The sequence below is a fragment of the Artemia sp. Qi Xiang Cuo genome, chromosome 21 (genome assembly GCF_049724085.1).
Source record: "Artemia sp. Qi Xiang Cuo chromosome 21, ASM4972408v1, whole genome shotgun sequence".
NCBI classification, from domain to species: Eukaryota; Metazoa; Arthropoda; class Branchiopoda; order Anostraca; family Artemiidae; genus Artemia; species Artemia sp. Qi Xiang Cuo.
The window spans coordinates 35,580,393-35,599,123 of NC_142814.1; the positions used below are offsets into that span (position 1 = coordinate 35,580,393).

The window sequence follows — 18,731 nt, forward strand, 5'->3', positions numbered from 1 at the left end:
TGAGTTGCGTTCTATTCCCATTCATATTGAATTTGTCCTAAGTAATATGGTAAAGGCTAAGGGAGAGCATCTAACAAAATATGAAAGTCCTAAACTCAGATCATGCTGACAATTTGAGTGTCCTAGATGAAAATGCAAGCAAAATGAGTGAATTTTGGGAGGTTTTGAGAGTTCAGCGTGCAACATTGGGTTTGAAGAATAACATTAAGCAGACTAAGTCACTTAGACTGAGAAAAAGTGAAGGTGAAGAGGTAATGTTGGTTAGCGAGAAGATCAACTAAGAGGATAGCTCCACTTACCTAGGTAGTATTATTATTAAAGAAAGTGGATGCTGTGAAAATGTTGGACGTAGAATAGACAAGACCCAGGGTATTTTTTTACAACTGAAAAATGCTTTGAACAGTAGGAAGAAAAGTCTGTGAACGATGGTTAGAGAATTAGAAGCTATAATGATGACAGAGGTTTTCCAGAGGAATTTCGTAAAGACTCTTTTGGGTGCCCTCTGCTGACCGTATTTCAAAGAGTAAGCTGTACAAAAAGTGTGGTTCACTCCCGCTTTATAGAGCTATAATGCGGATTTTCAGGGCTATATTCTGTGGATGAAGGATGATAGATTGTCCTTCTTCGGCCAACCTTCTAGGACCACACAAAACGCAAGTCACCCCCGAGTAGAGTGGGAGGTCATAAGGATGGCTATAAGGGAAATTGAGACTTCTCGGGAGGGTGTAAAGAGAGAGGCTTTGAATAGATCAGGATGGAGGAGGAGCAAGCATAGCTATGTTGACCTCAGGCGGCTTGGTGCTGCAGTGAGTTATTATTATTAGTAGTTTATGATTTCTATTTTCCCTCCCTACACTAAATCGGCCTAAGCTAGGATATCATCTATTCCTATTTGCACCAACCTCGGCATTAAGATCTAAAACTAAAAAACACACTATTTCTACATGGCATATTCGCTGTTCCTGCAACAGTATGTAAAATTCATCTGAGTCATTACTCTCTTTGTCCGTCGGTCATAAAACATTTAAAAATAACCTGTGTGTGAAATCTAGACGCTACATTTTCAATTTACTTGCATTAGTCCGGATATAGGATTACACTTCTCCTTAATTCCAAGCTTAACATTGGTTAAGTAAATTCATTGTCAGTTTTGGTTTTGTATATATCCGTTGAAGTTTAAAAATACTTTTTGCAATCCAAATCTGACGCTATATGTATGGAGATGGCAAAAGCTTCTACTGATATCACTTAATAGCTGTAAAGCTATTATAATCAAATCAACAGATTATAAACAATCTAAAACTAAGATACAATTTTACTAAGATACTAAGCTGATGATTTTCCTAATAACTTTTTTTTTATCAAACCAGTGACAGCCCTGATTTTCAATTGCATTGAACAAGGAGCTTTTAAATGTACATAGAGGTCAAGCACTCACCTTATCTCATTAGAGCCTGGGTACTCCTTATTGACTTTCCTGAATCCAAGGATTCTGGCGATTGATAAAATTATAATAGAAGTTCAAATGATCAAAATCCTGTGGTGTCACAAAAGACCATATCCAATCCCATAACGTTATTTCCATTTGCCCTACACTACGTAGATCTTACTAGATTTCATCTCCTAGATTTCTATCCCATTTTACTAGATTTCTATCCCATTCTACAAGATTTCTAAATTCTACTCATTTAAAATAGAAGCGCACCATAAAACACATAATTTACTGATTACAAGAACATAATCAAAACTTCAAATAAAAAAAGATGAAAAACCTAAAAGAATTGTGGTTACAATTCATCATGCTTCGTTTTTGTCATTATAGACGGGTGAATATATAAGCCTTCGACAGCTTGCCAACTAGCACTCGAGTCTTTTCTGCGTATTCCAACTATTTCCATTTGGCCATTAATAGGACGACCATAGGTGTGACCAGAAGAAGCTAGAAACCTAAAATAAAGACAAAAAATTAGTAAATTGGAGGTTATATCACCCCGTCCGGGGGACACAAACAAGAGGGGACAGGGAAAAACATACATCATTATGAAGTTAATGCCAAGATGTGTCTCACATTTTAATTTAGGGTCGCCGTAACGACTTGATTAACGATCATGCTTTATCGACTTGTGACTCCTGTGAACTCGCGAGACGTCATGTTTGTTATTTATTCTTTCTAAAACACAATATTTGCTCTAATAATTTAAATGCAATTTCGTATCATCAAATTGCCATTGCTCTAAACTTAACATCGTCGAATTGTTAGCAAACAATGATATTAGGAATTTCTGCTAGCTCCTGGAAACAAAAGTCTTAGCTTATAAAAACAATTCAGCATAGCCTACAAGGTTAGCCTATCTCTGAAGATGTCTGTGGAATACCAACGGAACACTAGCAGTCATGGAAAATTAGCACTACGAATGTTATATAATGACTCGATATGTTATAGAAATTTGTTAACAATGTTTGGTGACTTTTTTTTTTTTTTTTTTTTTTTGATGCGGCAACGCAGTTGTTAGTAAAATATTTAGTAAAATCAATTTTTGTTAGGAAGATAGAAAAATTAGTTTACTTAGTACAAAAATGTGAAGACAAAACAAAGACAGGGGTCACATCGGTACAAATAAAAAATTCAAACTTTACAGAAAACTAAGAAAACAGATTTTGTTTTCATAATTTGATCAAAACAGTTTCCGTGTTCTGTTTTTTCAAGGTAACAGGCGTGAAGGTCAAATGAACTGATAACCCTTTGGCGATTATACTATCTTTTTACGATTAATTGAAAAATATTTTCCAGAAAAGAAGTTTTCAAAGAACGAGGAGAAATACAATTATAGAAAAATTCAAAATTAAAACGACACAAATTACTATGATTGAATTAATGAAACCAACTATAATTCAAATGGACAATCACATCAACACATAGATAAAAGATATTACTATGGATGACTAGATCAATCCTAAAGCGAACAGAAATTAAAGTGAATATGAACAGAAATTACCACAAATAAGAGTAGGGCCACTGCCTCTCTAAACCTTTTAAGGGCCAGAATGTCATTTACGCGTCACTGAAAACGATTTTAATTTCCAGCAGTGTGTTTTAATATTTGTCAAAATACCTACAGCAACACAACAAAAAATAACATTACAAGGCTGCTCAAGGTTTACAAATAAGAGCGACGCAACCCCCCCCCCCCATACACCCTCCATGTCAAACCCTGTAAATAGCCTGAGCGTCATTTGCATTTTATTATAAACGATATGTAGTTTGAACAGCAAGGGGTGTTTTAATTTGTCAAAGCAATGACAAAATAAGACAAAAAGAAAATCACCATAATAATCAAGATTACTGAAAAAATAATGAAAGTAGAGTGATTATGTAACCTATAATTTTAATAATCCCTAGAACCTTGAACAATTTTGGATTTGTCAGTGTAAAAATAAAAAAAATGAAATATTTTTTCTAAATAAAGTGCAAATGACACTCTCGTTCTAGGTTTAGAAGGGCGGTAGCCCAACTCTATTTTTGTTCATTTATGTTCCTTTTCTGTATGAATTGATTATTCATTTTAATCTCCGTTCGCTTTCGCATTCATCTATTCATCCAAAGCAGAATCTGCTATCTTTATGTTTAAACCTGGGTACATATGGCTTCATCCGGTCTACATTGTTAATTTTTCAAGAGTAGATTCTATTTCAACAAACCCTTTTTTTTCTTCCTACCAGGAAAAAGTGAAATCTTTGAGACTAAATATGAAAGGGCGAGGCGGTCGTGACACAAAAGCTGTCTCTGAACAGTCATAAATTATAGTGATCAACCCACGCTTTCATTTTTAATCTTAAAAAAATTTCTATCTTACCTTTTTTCTAATATTTTTATTTTACTCCACGGTAATTCTTGCAACCATTTCTCTCCCCCCCCCCCGTCATTTCCCGTTATTTTCCCATTCGTGTGTCCTTTTATCTTTACCTTTAAGGGTGCGACCTGTGATTAATTTACTTTTTCGTTACTTTTCTAAACTCACTATAAACCAGATAACTGCAAAGTTTTAAATCTTATATTTTCTATTCTCTTTCAGATATCAATTTAAACTAGACAGTTAAAACTCAATACGAACCAGATAATTTTAAAATTTATAAATCGGCCTTTTTTAACCATCAAACCACTTACATACTTATGCCGTTTTCATATTTACAATTTTTTAAACACTTCACATAGATCATTCAGACATTAACTATTCAATAATTTCCTTTTACAAATCCTAGAATCAACATTGTTTCAGCCCACATACAAAAGGTGTTATTTGCGAGTAAAGCGACATCAAGATTGTGCGTAGCTCTAAGCGGTGCACTAGAGAGCAAGTACCTACGCTACATACATTCTCTTTTACCTAGACAGACCAAGTTTCTTAATAGCTTTTAAAATAGAGAAAACTTACATTCCTGTATCAACATGTTTCAATGAGACATTATCATCCCGCTCCCAAAATTCATCGTCACATACAACAATCCAATTGTCTCCAGAGTCACCAATTCCTAAAAAGAAATATAAAAGATAGACGACACTGAAAACAAAAATTACATGTGAATGATTACTTGCCCCCTTTTCAAACAAATCTTCTTTTTTTAATTCAATCAAGAAATTCTTTGCAGAATGTCTTAGCACTTACACGTAAACGTAATAAGTTTTACCTGGAAATCAAGAGCTTCGCTGAAATAACAATACTAAGGCTACCCCCCCCCCCCCGCACCGAGACTGTATCCACTGAAAGACCAAAGGCATTGTATTCTGTGGTTCTCAAAGATCCCCCTACAACTTTGGACAATTCGAATTCTCGTAAAGATTTCCTTTGTCGGGATAGTAGTTCTAGGATAGTTACCCTTAAGCCCAGTAAAGACGAGCGACGAGCAATTATGTTTGATCTAGTTGCCACAGATGCTCTCGCTGATTCTATAACAGTCACCACATCACTGAAAGCAAAAATAAAAGCTTCAGAATGTTTGGCATCATACACCGTGCCTTATCTGGAATATCTAGTGAAGATATTCAAGGCTTCGTCGGTATTGCCTTAAAGTGGTTAAAAATTCGTACAACCATATAATTTTTTCAAAAAATCAAAAGAAAAAAACGACTACGATGGGCAGCTGCAGACCTACCAATTATTGGCTATGAGCGTCTACCCGTTCCCAAACAAAAGTTCCTCCCCCCCCCCGTTACTACAATTACCATACTTACGGTCACAATGCTCATTAATATGAGATTAAACTGAAGTGGGATGCATAAGAGCACACTAGGTAATTCACATCAGCTTGCAACAAAATGAGATCTTTTGTGGGAAATATGACCTTTCTTACTATTCTCAAAAATGTCCTAAAGACCTAAAGCGGACAATACGAGGCACTCATTAAGAGTAAATAAATAAAAAATAATGGCTTTATGCTGAATAAAAGGTTATTTTTCTAAGAATCGAAATTCTTTTGGGATAGTGACCTCAACATGCTCATTTATGACGAATCGGTGAAAGTTTTCTGAGTAGTTTCTTAAGCCCTACTTCTAGTTTCTTAAGTATTTCCTATTTTCCTACCCAAATCAGATCTTTTTTTGTCTCAGTAAAAATACAGGATAGAATAGAATATGATTTATTGGCTAAAATAGCACAAAAGCTAGCATAAGCACGTCAGAACAATTACAATGATAAAACAGAAGTTAGGGGATAAACATAAAACAAAAAGTTAAATCAGTTATTAAAATGGGAAACAAAATAGGGAACAAAAGAGTTTTTGTACCTCACGGTCAACATTTGGGGAAACAAGTCAAGTTGGGTATTTGGAGCTCTACGAGCATTGAGTCTTGTATTAGGAAGGATTGGGGGATTTTCTTTAAAGGGGGAGGGGATAAAAACGTCGATGATGGTCAGAACTAAGGCACTTGTGACCAAAGTTTGTGGTAAAGATGTGGCGTCGTGATTCCAATGTAGTAAGTTCAAGTCTAGCCAAACCTTCATCATATGTATTATAGGACATCCCGAGTACAATTTTTATTTAAAGAAAGAAAAACGAGCAAAAATGGGGTTTTTATAGGCCAAATGAAGATACTGAAAAAACGAAGCGAATATTTCGAGAGGACAAACGCCTCTCTTCTTCAGCGCGAAACGAAACGATGTATCAATAAAAGCCAAAAATTAAAAGAATTAAAACCAAATACCTAACAACCAACCTAACAATCTAGCTAACAATCATGCTAGCTAACAACCTAACAATCGCTTTTATGGTCTTCCTAAAGTTCATAAGCCCGGTAATCCACTTCGACCCATTGTTTCTTCTTTTAATTCTCCTACAGAAAAAATAGGAAAATTCTTATCAGTAATATTTCGCCCACTAATTCAGACTCAAAAATCCTATATTAAAAATTCTACTGATTTGGTTTCCAAGATAAAGCAAGTTTCGGTGAAAAAAAACACAAGAATTGTCAGTTTTGATGCAAATTCTATGTATACCCATTGTGATAATCAAAAGGCTGACCTGTTTTTGGAGCGCATACTTAATTCTAACACATCCATATCAGACAATTCTGCTCTTTCGAATCGGACACTTCTTTCACTTACAGGCCTTTGTAACAGAACTTCTTTTACTTTCATTATAGAGGCATTTTTTATAGACAGAAATATGGGCTCTCCATGGGTGCCCCCCTTTCTCCAATACAGGCTGATATTTTCATGGAAGACCTTGAAGAAAGGGCTATTTCGCAAGGTTCGTGTAAGCCTGAGTTTTGGGTTCGTTTTAAAGATGACATTTTTTATTTATGGGAGCATGGTGACGAGTTTCTGGGTTCTTTTCTTCACTTTCTCAACTCCTTGGATCCAAAACTGAAATTTACTCAGGAATCAGAGATAGAGAGGAGTCTTCCTTTCTTAGATGTTTTGGTGCACCGAAATGATTCATGTTTCGAGTTTAGTGTATATAGAAAACCCACACATAATGACCGCTACTTAAGTTATTCCTCCAATCATTCTCCTGCTGTGAAAAGAGGAGTTGTCACTTCTCTAGTTGATAGAGCATTGAAAGTTTGTTCAACACGTTTCTTGGATTTAGAACTCAACCACCTTAGAGATATTTTATTTGGGAATGGTTATCCAATTAGTTTAATAAATTCTGTAATTGCAAAACTCATTAAAAGATTATCATATAGTTCCACAGAAAACACAAATCAAAGGGAAAATTCAGTTTATCTTGGTCTCCCATACATTAAAGGGATTTCAGACCACATTTCAAAAAATCTAAGGAAAAATAACATTTACACTTATTATAGACCCAGAAAAACTATCGAGTCCCAAATTTATCAAGGAAAAGACCCTATCCCGATAGGTGAAAACTCCGGTGTCTACAGAATTCCTTGTTCGTGTGGTCTTTGGTATATTGGAAGAACTAATCAGCGACTAACAGATAGATTAACTCAGCATTCTAGCTCAATTAATAATACACTTAAAAAGCGGAAAAAACCCGAAAATTTTGACTCTGCCCTTGCAGAGCACATTTTTGAAAAACCAGACCATACTATTTTGTTTAATCAAGCTAGTCTTATTTCGAATGATAAGGGTATTGTCCAGCACTACAGAGATGCTGTTGAAATTTATAAATACCAACATTTAGGTCTAGCTTTAAACAGAGATTCCGGTGATTTAAGAATAAATGAGTTATATTTCGGTTTTCTCAAAAGAGAATCCGATACTTTAGTGATCCCTGAAATAAACCTTGAACCACTTTCTCAGTCATCTAATCAAACACGTGAACAACCCCTTAGGTCTCAAAGGGTGTCTGCAAGAAATGCCTTAATTAAAATCCGAAATCAAATGACATAGTTTTCCAACTTATTTAATTGCTGGTTCGTTTTGTTTTTCGAGTGAATGAATTGATTCCTTTTTTTTTGTTCAGTTGTTCGCTAGTATCCGTCGATGGTAGTTCATATTTTTTGGATTTTGTGCAAATCGCGGATATTGGCGAATAACTCGCTTTTATGGTTGTTAGGTAGTTGGTTTTAATTCTTTTAATTTTTGGCTTTTATTGATACATCGTTTCGTTTCGCGCTGAAGAAGAGAGGCGTTTGTCCTCTCGAAATATTCGCTTTGTTTTTTCAGTATCTTCATTTGGCCTATAAAAACCCCATTTTTGCTCGTTTTTCTTTCTTTATGTGATGTCAGGCCAATGTGGTTTAAGAAATTACAATTTTTATTGCTCTTTTTTGAATACTTTCAATTTTAGAACATTGGTCTTTGGTCAACTCAGGGTGACAGACAGGGCAAGCATATTCAAGACAGTGTCTTTTATAAGAATAATACATTATTTTAAGGTTCTGAATTGATACGGAGTACCGTTTAAGAAGGGAGAAAGATTTAAGGAGAAAACAACCAGATTTAAGTAAGTAGGAAGTGTGGGAGCTCCATTTAAGGTCGTTGTCCAACTGCACACCAAGCAATTTAATCGTATTTGAATTTGGTACGCAATAGTAACTATTGACATAGATTGGGTATATTTTTTAAAAAGGAGAATAGTCTGAAACTGCTTTTGCGTGTGCTTAAGTTTAATTTATCAATGTCAACATCATTCTTTAAATTGTTAATGAGTGAGTGAAGCGTAGCAACCAAGGTATTAGATGTTTGACAAAGGTTAAATAACGTCAAATCATCCGCAAATTTAAAACAGTTGTCAAAACTTGAAAAATATTATTAAAAACAATTAAAAATGCTAAAGGACCTACTTTAGTCCCTTGAGGTGCTCCACAGGAAATCGAGGAAAAATCTGATGAATCCCCTTTAGAAAGGACTACACATTGTTCACAGCCACACAAAAAAATAGCTACCACACGTAAAACAAAATCTCTAGCACCTAAAGCCCTTGCATTTTTAATAACTGTCTGATGATCCAAGTTGTCAAAGGCTTTGCTAATGTCAGTAAAAACAGCCCCAACGTATGAATTATTTAACTCAAGATGTTTGAAAACAGTGTCAAGTACATAAACTAAGTAACACGTGGTGCTATGATTCGGCCTAAAGCCAAACTGATTTGGGTTGATTTTATCTTAAATATTGTCAAAAAGGAAATTGTAAATAAAGCTTTCAAAAGTCTTAGAGAAAATGGAGGTTTTCGATATTGGTCTTAAGTCAGAGGGAACATTTGGGGTCTTAGCTTTCGGTATATGTGATATAATAGCTCGTTTAAACACACTGGAAAAATACCATCTACAAAACATTGGTTAAAAATAGCAGTTAGAGGTACACTTAAATACTGGGCACATTATCAATTTGGTAGGGATATCACCTGGGGATACTGACTTACTTATGTGAAGAGTTTCGAGGTTAAGTTGGGGCTGCTGTATTTCAGTCAAAGGAGTGTCACTGACTGAACTATTGGCCGTCATATGTTGGAGTGGCGGGTGAATTTTACAAACTAAAGCAAAATGATAATTTATGACATCCGCACTCACTGGGTCACCATTACTATCCAGTAAGAAAAACTTTGAAGAGAGCTTTCCCATGAGATCTTGGACACTTTTGTGAAGTTTTCTTAGGGTCAGAATACAATAGCTTATTGAGCACACGAGCACCATGCTCCTTTCTTGCTTTACGGATTTCATTAAAAACAATGTTTCCAAGTTTCCAAGATTCTTGGAAAAATCCTTCCTTAAAGAGTTTATCACGTTTATTTATTAGGCACAATTTTTTTTTATTTATCCACGGTTTGCAGTTACATTTGCGAGTAACTTTTTTCACTGGAAAGGTGTCACATTATAACTGGAAAAGTTCTGCTGAAAACTTCGAAGCCATTTCATTACTATTAGTAATGTCGACGATGAGGAGAGAGACTATGACCACCTCCCTCAAATTTTTGATCTATCTATTAGCTCTACAATCAGCTTCAGTGCTCCTCCTAAGCTTCAAAAATGGACTTGCAAACGTGATTGGGGTAATGCAAATGCTATCTTTCGACTCTCGCTTTGCTGCTACCCAATATATCTGTGCCTTTCCATCTTCTTGGTGCCGGTTATTTTGTCATCGGTGTCTGCGGTCAGCTAAATGCTTGTTATAGAAATATCATCTCTTCAATTAAACAAGCTGAAGTGATAGCTATTCCGTTTATTCGCGTGCGACTTAACACCCGCAAGACTTTTTGGAAATGTGATCCGGAACTTAAGAAAGTTAAGAACCAAGCCAAGTTTTGGTTAAAGTTGTGGACTGTTTGCGATAGACATTCTAGTGGCAAGTTTTAAGCATCAAGCAGAAAACAGGATCGGCTTATAAGCGTCATCTTCGTGCAGTTCGGTTTTCGGGCGCTGAATTCCCGTCTAATGGTAAATAGTGGAAAAGTGCTGAATGCGTCAAAACTCGAAGATTCTTTCTTCAGGGATATTATTTCCAGACTGTCGTAGATTAATTACTATACACATATCTTTTCCAGGATCAATTATGCAGTCCAAAACCGTTTTTCTGCTTTACTAGCAAAGGTTCTCCCTATTAAGGTGAGCCAAAGACATATTCTTCCTGCTGAAAAATCTAATATTGTGAAGTCTTTTTGACGGGTGTAGTCAAAGGCTTGTGACCTTGATAGTATTTGTGCAGCTCATCTTGATCCGCGTTCCACTGAACTTGTATCGCATATCCAGTTACTATTTCAAATGTACCTTTCTAGGTCTATTGTCCCTGATTCATTTGTATGTAGAAGCGCTACTTCTATACTGAAAAATAGAAAAGATCTATATTTATGTAATTCTTATATGCCGATTACTGTCGTCTGTACTCTTAGTAAATTATTTGAGTATGTATTTCTTCCACACACTGATGAATTTGCAAATTATGAGACTAACCAGTTTGGATTGAGGTCAGGTTTGAGTTGTCAACATGCTCACCGCGTTTTAGCGCAGCTAATTAAGGAAGCCAATCGAAATAGTTATAGTATTCAATTTTGTACCCTTGATATATCTAAAGCGTTCGATAGTATTTGCCATGCTTAAGCTTTCTATGCTCTTAGTCAACTCGGTGTGAATACGTCTGTGATTCTTGTTCTATAGTTTTGGTATTCGAATTCCTATCTAAGATTAAAGTCAGGAATTGGGGATTTTTTCTGACATATACCAGTTAAGTGTGGAGTCAGGCAGGGGGGAGTTCTCTCCCCCCATATCTTTATTGCTTCCATTGAATATATTTTATCTGATATATGTAGTTCTTGTCTTGTGGAATTCACAGACCTATCATACTTAGCTTATGCTGACGATTTGCTTTTTATTAGCCCAACTGAGTCTGGTTTAGCGCTTTTTTTCCGATCCGTTGCCGCTGCATTTGCAAGTATTGGGTTATTCCTTAATGTTGATAAATGTGAATATTTTATTTTTAATGGGATTAGTTTGTCTCATTGTTTGGATTGTTGCTCTGTTTCTATACCTCAAGTGACCTCTTTTCGACGGCTCGGGATCTCTGTCTGCAATTCACTAAGTTCTTTCCGGTTTCAGACAATTCGTGATATTAAGAATAAGCTTAAACTAGGATATTCTAAAATTGTTGGAAATTGTGGATATTTCCGGCGACAATCGCTAACAAAGCTAAACTCGATTTTTTGTGGATATTCCGTGTTATTCCGCTCCGGTGTATACACGCGTCTGAATGATGGTGACGTAAAAAGAGTCCAGACAAATTACTATCGCTATTGCAAGTTTTTACTATATTTACCGTAATCATTCCGGAGCCAGAGGTTAATCAGTCAGCATCAGGCAACAGAAATTGTTCTTTCCGTGGAAAAATTAAGTTCGAAATTAATTGATGATGCACCAATCCATCTTGGTCCTAACCATCGTCTTATCCGCCTGTTTAGCTAATTTGTTGTTTTTAAAAGTATTTTTTGCTTATTTGTAGTTTTTTTTTCCTTCCTGGTACTTCACTTTTTCCCCTTTTGTAAGTGATTAAATAAAAAAAACAAGTTGTTTTAACTGAAAGTAAGGAGCGACATTAAAACTTAAAACGAACAGAAATTATTCCGTATATGAAAGGTGTTGTCCCCTCTTTAACACCTCGCTCTTTACGCTACCGTTAGACTCTTTCTCACAACTCTATTTTTTAAAATAATAAAAACTTTAGCGTAAAGAGAGAGGCCTTGAGGAGGGGACAGCCCCTTTCATATACGGAATAATTTCTGTTCGTTTTAAGTTTTAATGTCGTCCTTACTTTCTGTTAAAAAAACTTGTTTTTTTATTTAATTTCTGAATGTTTTTGAATTAATGCAGCTTTGATTTTGGCTCACCGTACATGAATAATTAGAATGGAATTTGCATATTAATTTTATGGCTTTCTCGAAATTTTGTTCTGACGTAACTTACGAATTAACTTACGTTATGAACTTCTATATTTGTATGTTTTTATTACGTATATTAGGTAGTTTACCCCTAGTCAATACCTCGCTTTTTACGCTAAAGTTCGAATTTTGTTCGAATCACAAACCCCTGAATCACAAAGGCCGGTTAATTAGAATAGATTGCTCTTTTGAAAGTACTAAAAAACTTTAGCGTAAAGGGCGAGGTGTTGACTAGTGGGCAAACCCCCTCATATACGTAATAATTTCTGTTTGTTTTAAGTTTTAATGTTGCTCCTTACTTTCAGTTGAAAAAACTCAGTTTTTTTTTTTAATTTCTTATCGTTTTCTAAATAATGCTGGGAAATGCGGTGCCCCCTTCATAGAAATGTCCCTTTCCCCAAGGAAACATCCTCCATGGAAAGATACTCCCCCGTACCCCTCTCCTCAGACCCCCCCCCCCTCCAACCAACCAAAAAATATCTCTCCTGAAACGTCTGTATACTTCCCATTAACCAATACTATATGTAAACAATGGGCAAAGTTCATAACTTGAAGCCGTTCCCCCGGGAACTGTGGGGGATTATGTCAGCCTCAAAGACATTTATTAGATTTTCAACTACTCTCAACAAAATGCCTATCTCAAAATTTTGATTGGGTGATTTCGGGAAAAAATGAGCGTGGGAGGAGGCCAAGTTGCCCTCCAATTCTTTTGGTCACTTAAAAAGGGCACTAGAACTTTTAATTTTCGTTCAGATGAGCCCTCTAACGATATTCTGGGACTACTGGATCGATACGATTACCCCTGGAAAAAAAAAAAAAAAAAATATAAATAAAAATAAACACACATCCGTGATCTTTTTCTTCTGGCAAAAAATACAAAACTCTACATTTTTGCAGATAGGAGCTTGAAACTTCTATGGTAGGGTTCCCTGATACGCTCAATCTGATGGTGTGATTTTCATTAAAGTTCTAAGACTTTTGAGGGTTGTTTCCCCCTTTTTTCAAAAAAAGGCAAATTTTCTCAGGCGCGTAATTTTTGATAGGTAAAACTAAACTTAATGAAACTTATATATTTAAAATCATCATAAAAACTTGATTCTATTAATGTATCTATTGGTTTCAAAATTCCTGTTTTTAAAGTTTTGGTTACTATTGAGCCGGGTCGCTCCTTACTTACAGTTCGTTACCACGAACTGTTTGATAAGAAATATATCATTATTTTTCGTTTGTTTAACTGAATGTTCTTTTTATTTGTTTATTTACTTTAAGTGCTGTGTGTGTTTATTTTTCTTCTTTTTTCTCTTTACTCCACTTTTTATCACATTGTTTGTGCAGTGGGTTATAAATAAATTATTATTATTATTATTACATAGGATATTGGCCCAAGATTTGGAGCTAAGTTTTACTTTGAAATGGGCGACCTTCTCGTCAGTAATGGGTCTATATGAATAACTGATCAATTTGGGGGAAAGGGTGATAAAGGGGTCCAAAAGATGCATAGATGGTCAATTTCCACTAATGGAGGAGCTGTTTTGGGGGCACAGTAATAATCTTCAATGTTAGTAAAAATTAAGTGTAGGGTTTATCACCGCGTGTAGGTGACTTGACCTCTTGATCAAGGCTAAGAGCGGAGCTAAGCCACTTTTGGTCTAGCTCATTAAAATCACCACACACTGTAATTGCAGCATAAGGATAGTTGCAGCGAATTCTGTCAGTATAAAGTTGCAGATATGCCGTCAGCTCCTTCTTACATCCACTGCGAGGAGGGTAATAAATAATACAAAAAATCATGCAAGATACTTCTTTTGGGAAGGTTTTTAGGTCTGGTCCAGAGCCATAGAACTTCGGTTTTGGAGTCGTTTTCTATTTTAGAAAAAAAAAAGATCCAATTAGGGAGGGTAGACCAACAAAAAAAGCCACACCTCCACCATGAGATAGAGGGATACCATCTTTGTCCAATCTGGGCCTAAAATGGGAGTCATAATTTGAAATCAAGGGAAAATCTTCAGTGGCAGACCATGTTTCGGTAAGACAAGCAATATCAATCTGGTTCTTGTTAAGACTAATTTGTAGCTCATCCATTTTATTTGCCAGGGACCTTACATTCGCAAGAAGGATTCTGGAAAATGAGTAGGAGAAGGAGCGATGTATCATACTAGGGTTTCTTGATTTGCTATTGGATACTTGATGTAGATTCTTGGGCTCATTTGACGCAAATAAGGGGACTGAGGCCGTTTATTCAGCGTACCTGACTACCGATAACCATGGCATAGATCTGAGTGAAGATTCAGCATTACGTGTAGCAGGCTTGTATTTTCTCAAATGCGGCTGCAGCAGCACTGCATTACGCCTGTTGTTGCAGATGATGTGAAGTGTAACCTTTTTGATATTTGTCCCAAGTAAAAAATCAGGATTCAAGTTTGTGCTGATCTTGAAACCATCTTGGACGATCTTAATTTTAGACATACACGTACAGATAATAAGAACTTCATATCATGGTCGTATTATCTGGGGTGGTCCCAGCTTACCTTGATACTTGGGCCGAATTAGATCCTAGCTTCCTGTTGATCACATTTTAATAATTCCATCAGTGTTTTTGACCACACACATGTTTAAAATGATCTTAAAATCCTGCAATACACAAGCAGTGATTTAACTAATAGAAGAAGCTATATATTGAGGAACCAGTAGGAGAAAACCACTCTATCTGCTTATCATTCTGCATCTGACTCTGTGCTATCAAAAACAGTCCTCTATCATATTCTCGAGGTTGGATCGGACCAAGAACAGCAAGATAAGCAGATTTGGTTAAATGTATATCGAGCTGAAATTGTGCATGTCCTGGGATTCGCTGAGGCTGCTGTTGTGCCATGGCGAAAAGTTGACAATTGGTACCAAGGTTTCAAAATGGAATGAGCATCCTGAGCTATTTGAAGCCTGTCAGGTTTCTTGTCTTGTATCACTCATACAAGAAACCGTCTGCAAAAGTGCCAATCCTATATATACAAGAAATCAATGCTTGCTTAGAGAACAACTCAGGTGGAATCTGGAATGTAGTACGCAGTAAGAATTTTGACAAGTCTAATTCTGAAAAGTCTAATTCACCTTGCTGCTTGATAAATCTAGCAACGTCTTGAAGAAGATTGAATTCAATATTTTTTCTCTGGATTCTCGCCTTCCAACCCACAACTCGAAGGTAAATTTGAATTTGACATGAAATTACAAGAGGTTTTTTTGAGTTTGGGTTTTGTTGTACGATTGCCCACTGTGTGTGGGGTTGTTCTAAAATTAATAAATCAGAGTTGAGTATGCTCCCGATGATCAGCAAAGTATAGGCTCCGTTATTTCTTCTTTCTCTTTTTTATACCTGAAGGTAAGCAGATATATCATTATACAAATTGCATACAAGATTTTTTAGATGGCAATTTTGTGCTTGAGGGAGGCGGCCGCAATTTTTCTCCCTGGTCCTAAAAGAGTGTGCATCATTTTTTTTCTTCCTTTTTTTATCCTTGTTATATGCTTAGTTTTTTAAGAATTTAGAATTTTTCAATAAGGGCAAAAAAAAACTATTTTAACTGGGTGATCCTATTTTTTAATCTTCATTTACAATCTTAACCGAATTTAGCCGATATTTAACTCAAAGATTAGCGGTGATTTCTTTCAATATTTACTTACTATCTTCGTCAACTGTAAGAATTTTACAAAAAATAATATTGTATGGGGATCCCCAAGTGGGCCAGGGAAATTTGTACGAATAAATTCGTACTATATGGCAATGTTGATGAATTCGGCTAAGCATTACCATCTAGATTCTAGACAGTATGTACCTTCATCAACACCCGGATATGTTAAAATTTAGAATAATCTGCATCTGCACTAGTTGATCTTTTATCTGTTAGTGCTTTGTCCTTAACTTCTTCTGGTATCTTTTGGGAATGATTTTCTTGTACTATTCAAGCTTAATTTGCTTTTGATCAAGTAGATTTTAAGCTGAGGCGTAATTGCAGAACTACAGCTGGTATTACAGACAAGACGAAATTTATCTTTGATAGCAAAAGCCAATGTAATAAAAGATATGCATTAAGTGATAATGCCGATGAAAAGTACACATTTGCAACGATTAAACTAAATATCTTTAATTTATAATAATTTAGAAAATGAAGGTCCCATTTTCAGTAGTTGTTAGGTATATTTTGAAGTCAACTTGCTTTAACTACATCATCATTCCAGGCTAGTATGGCAAATCTACAACCAAATATCATATTCACTTAGAAAATCTAGATGCTCAGCTTAAACTGTCAGAATATCAATGGACACACAATCCACAATTTCGCTTTAAGTCCAGCATTCAACAATCAGATGGTCAAAGTAACTTATGTTTTAGCACGAAATTTTTGAAAATAAGACTGATTTTTTCTAACTTCATATTGTATACTTCATACAGTACGTCATTTTTTTACTGTAAGTGATTTTTATTACTATTCTATTTACCAAACCGAAACTATTGGTTTAAACCCTAGAAGTTTCCATTTTTTTCTATTTGTATTGAACTGCTTACTTAGTCAAACACATTCATAGAAACCGTGTTTTACTATTACCTCAAAATTCAAATATGTTCACGCATACTGAAACTCGAGTTAAAGCATTTACAAGTATATGCAAAATTTTATTACTAGGGAAATAAGACCGACTCATTTCTGATACGGTCCAAAATTAGAAATTATTGTTTTATATCCATAAAGTAGCAAAATTTACGCATTCTAAATAATCGTATGGTTAGCTGTAAATAGGAGCATTAAGAAAATGTTAAATTCAGTTTGGCTCAATCCCAATCAATCCTGTAGAAATGAATCATTTTTTCCCATTCATGTTGAAAACACCTGGTATGAAATACAATATCGAACATGCAGGCAAAGAGGAAGGAGATTTTTGTTTCTGGGGGGGGGGGGAAGAACCAACAAAAGAACATTGTCCTAAGTGGGAATTATGCAAGCAAAAAAAAAACAACATACAATTGAGTTGGGTGAAATGATTTAATACGAATTGTCACTCCAGCATGGGGACCCACCCACAAAATTACTTTAGGGCAATCCCACTCCGAAAAATGGCTGTAAAACTTAGTTTGTTCATGTTTTCATTCCCTCACAGCAAATCAACCCCCCCCTTACTCCGCAAACAAACTCTATATAGCTTTGATTAATGTGCCCTTTTTGCGACGAGTAATCATAATATTTGATATATAAAAATTATTTTTATTTCCATTATCTCATTATGGTAAGCTTATTATTGCGCAGCTCACCACTGTTCTAAAATTGCTTTGTGCTAGCTGTGCAAGTTCACCGATTTTGTTGACCTATTTCAGACTTACTTAGCTGAAAAAAATCATCAAAGAAATGGTTCAAACATACAAGCAAATGGGAGTAGGCCTTTGGGCTTACGCCCCACCCCCTTGAGCTTAATATCCCACGACTACAAGGGAAAACCCTTCCTCTTAAAGATTTACAGGGCTCCAAATATCTTCCCTTTAGTTCTGTATATAATGTGCTCATCTAATTAATGTGTTCAGGACTATAAAAATTTAAACAATATTGATTTTTACTATTTATTTAGTTTTACTCATTATCATTCCACTCATCGGCTCCTTATGAACAAGATGCTGAAAAGCCAAAGAAATAAGTTGGGAAACATTCATTCCCTTACCGAGCAGCAAAGCCAAGAAATGACCTGCCCCCTTCACCTGTTGACATCATTTATCTGTATTAATTGAAAAAACTTTTTCCAGAAAATAAGTTTTTCAAAGAAAATTAAAGAACTCCATTAAACAAAAAATGAGCAAAAATAAAATCAAATAATCTACCAAGCGTGGAACTACCACAAATCAGCATTGATAAAGAAATGAAACCCAAAACGAACAGAAATTACAATAAATAACCGAGTCAAACTCAAAACGAGCAGAAATTAACATAAGTTGGGCGCAAAACCCCTATGCCTTCCCAAGGCCAAAAAAAAATTTTCACTTTACTGAAAAAATACAAATGAATGTGCATTGTCAGTTTAATATACATATACTGATATTTAGTAATCAAAATGTTAATATTATTTGATTTATTGAAGTTATAAAAGTAAAAACATTTATATTTTTTTCAGTAAAGTGCAAATTTTGTTCTGGCCTTGGGAAGGTATAGGGGTTTTGAGCCCAACTTAAGTTAATATCTGCTCGTTTTGAGTTTGAATCGGTTATTTATTGTAATTTCTGTTCGTTTTGGGATTCATTTATTTATCGATGCTGATTTGTTGTAGTAGGGAAAAAGAAAATAAAACTTTAAATCTTTTCGTTTTTTTAAGACTTTATAGTTTGGCCTGCTATGTGTATGCTGGAAAAAAATTTTCAGCAATCTTTA

The 18,731-nt window shown here is 35.3% G+C and overlaps 1 protein-coding gene across 1 annotated transcript in view; it reads right to left on the reverse strand.

Moving 5' to 3' along the window:
* Positions 1-1,700: 1,700 nt before the first annotated feature.
* LOC148939490 (stromal cell-derived factor 2) overlaps positions 1,701-18,731 on the reverse strand; it is a 64,744-nt gene continuing 47,713 nt past the window's right edge. The window contains exons 4-5 of the mRNA XM_089107188.1: positions 4,434-4,530; positions 1,701-1,947 (exon numbers count right to left, since the gene is read on the reverse strand). Coding sequence (XP_088963314.1) covers positions 1,788-1,947; positions 4,434-4,530 — 257 coding nt within the window. The 3' untranslated portion in view covers positions 1,701-1,787. The remainder of the gene's footprint in view (positions 1,948-4,433; positions 4,531-18,731) is intronic.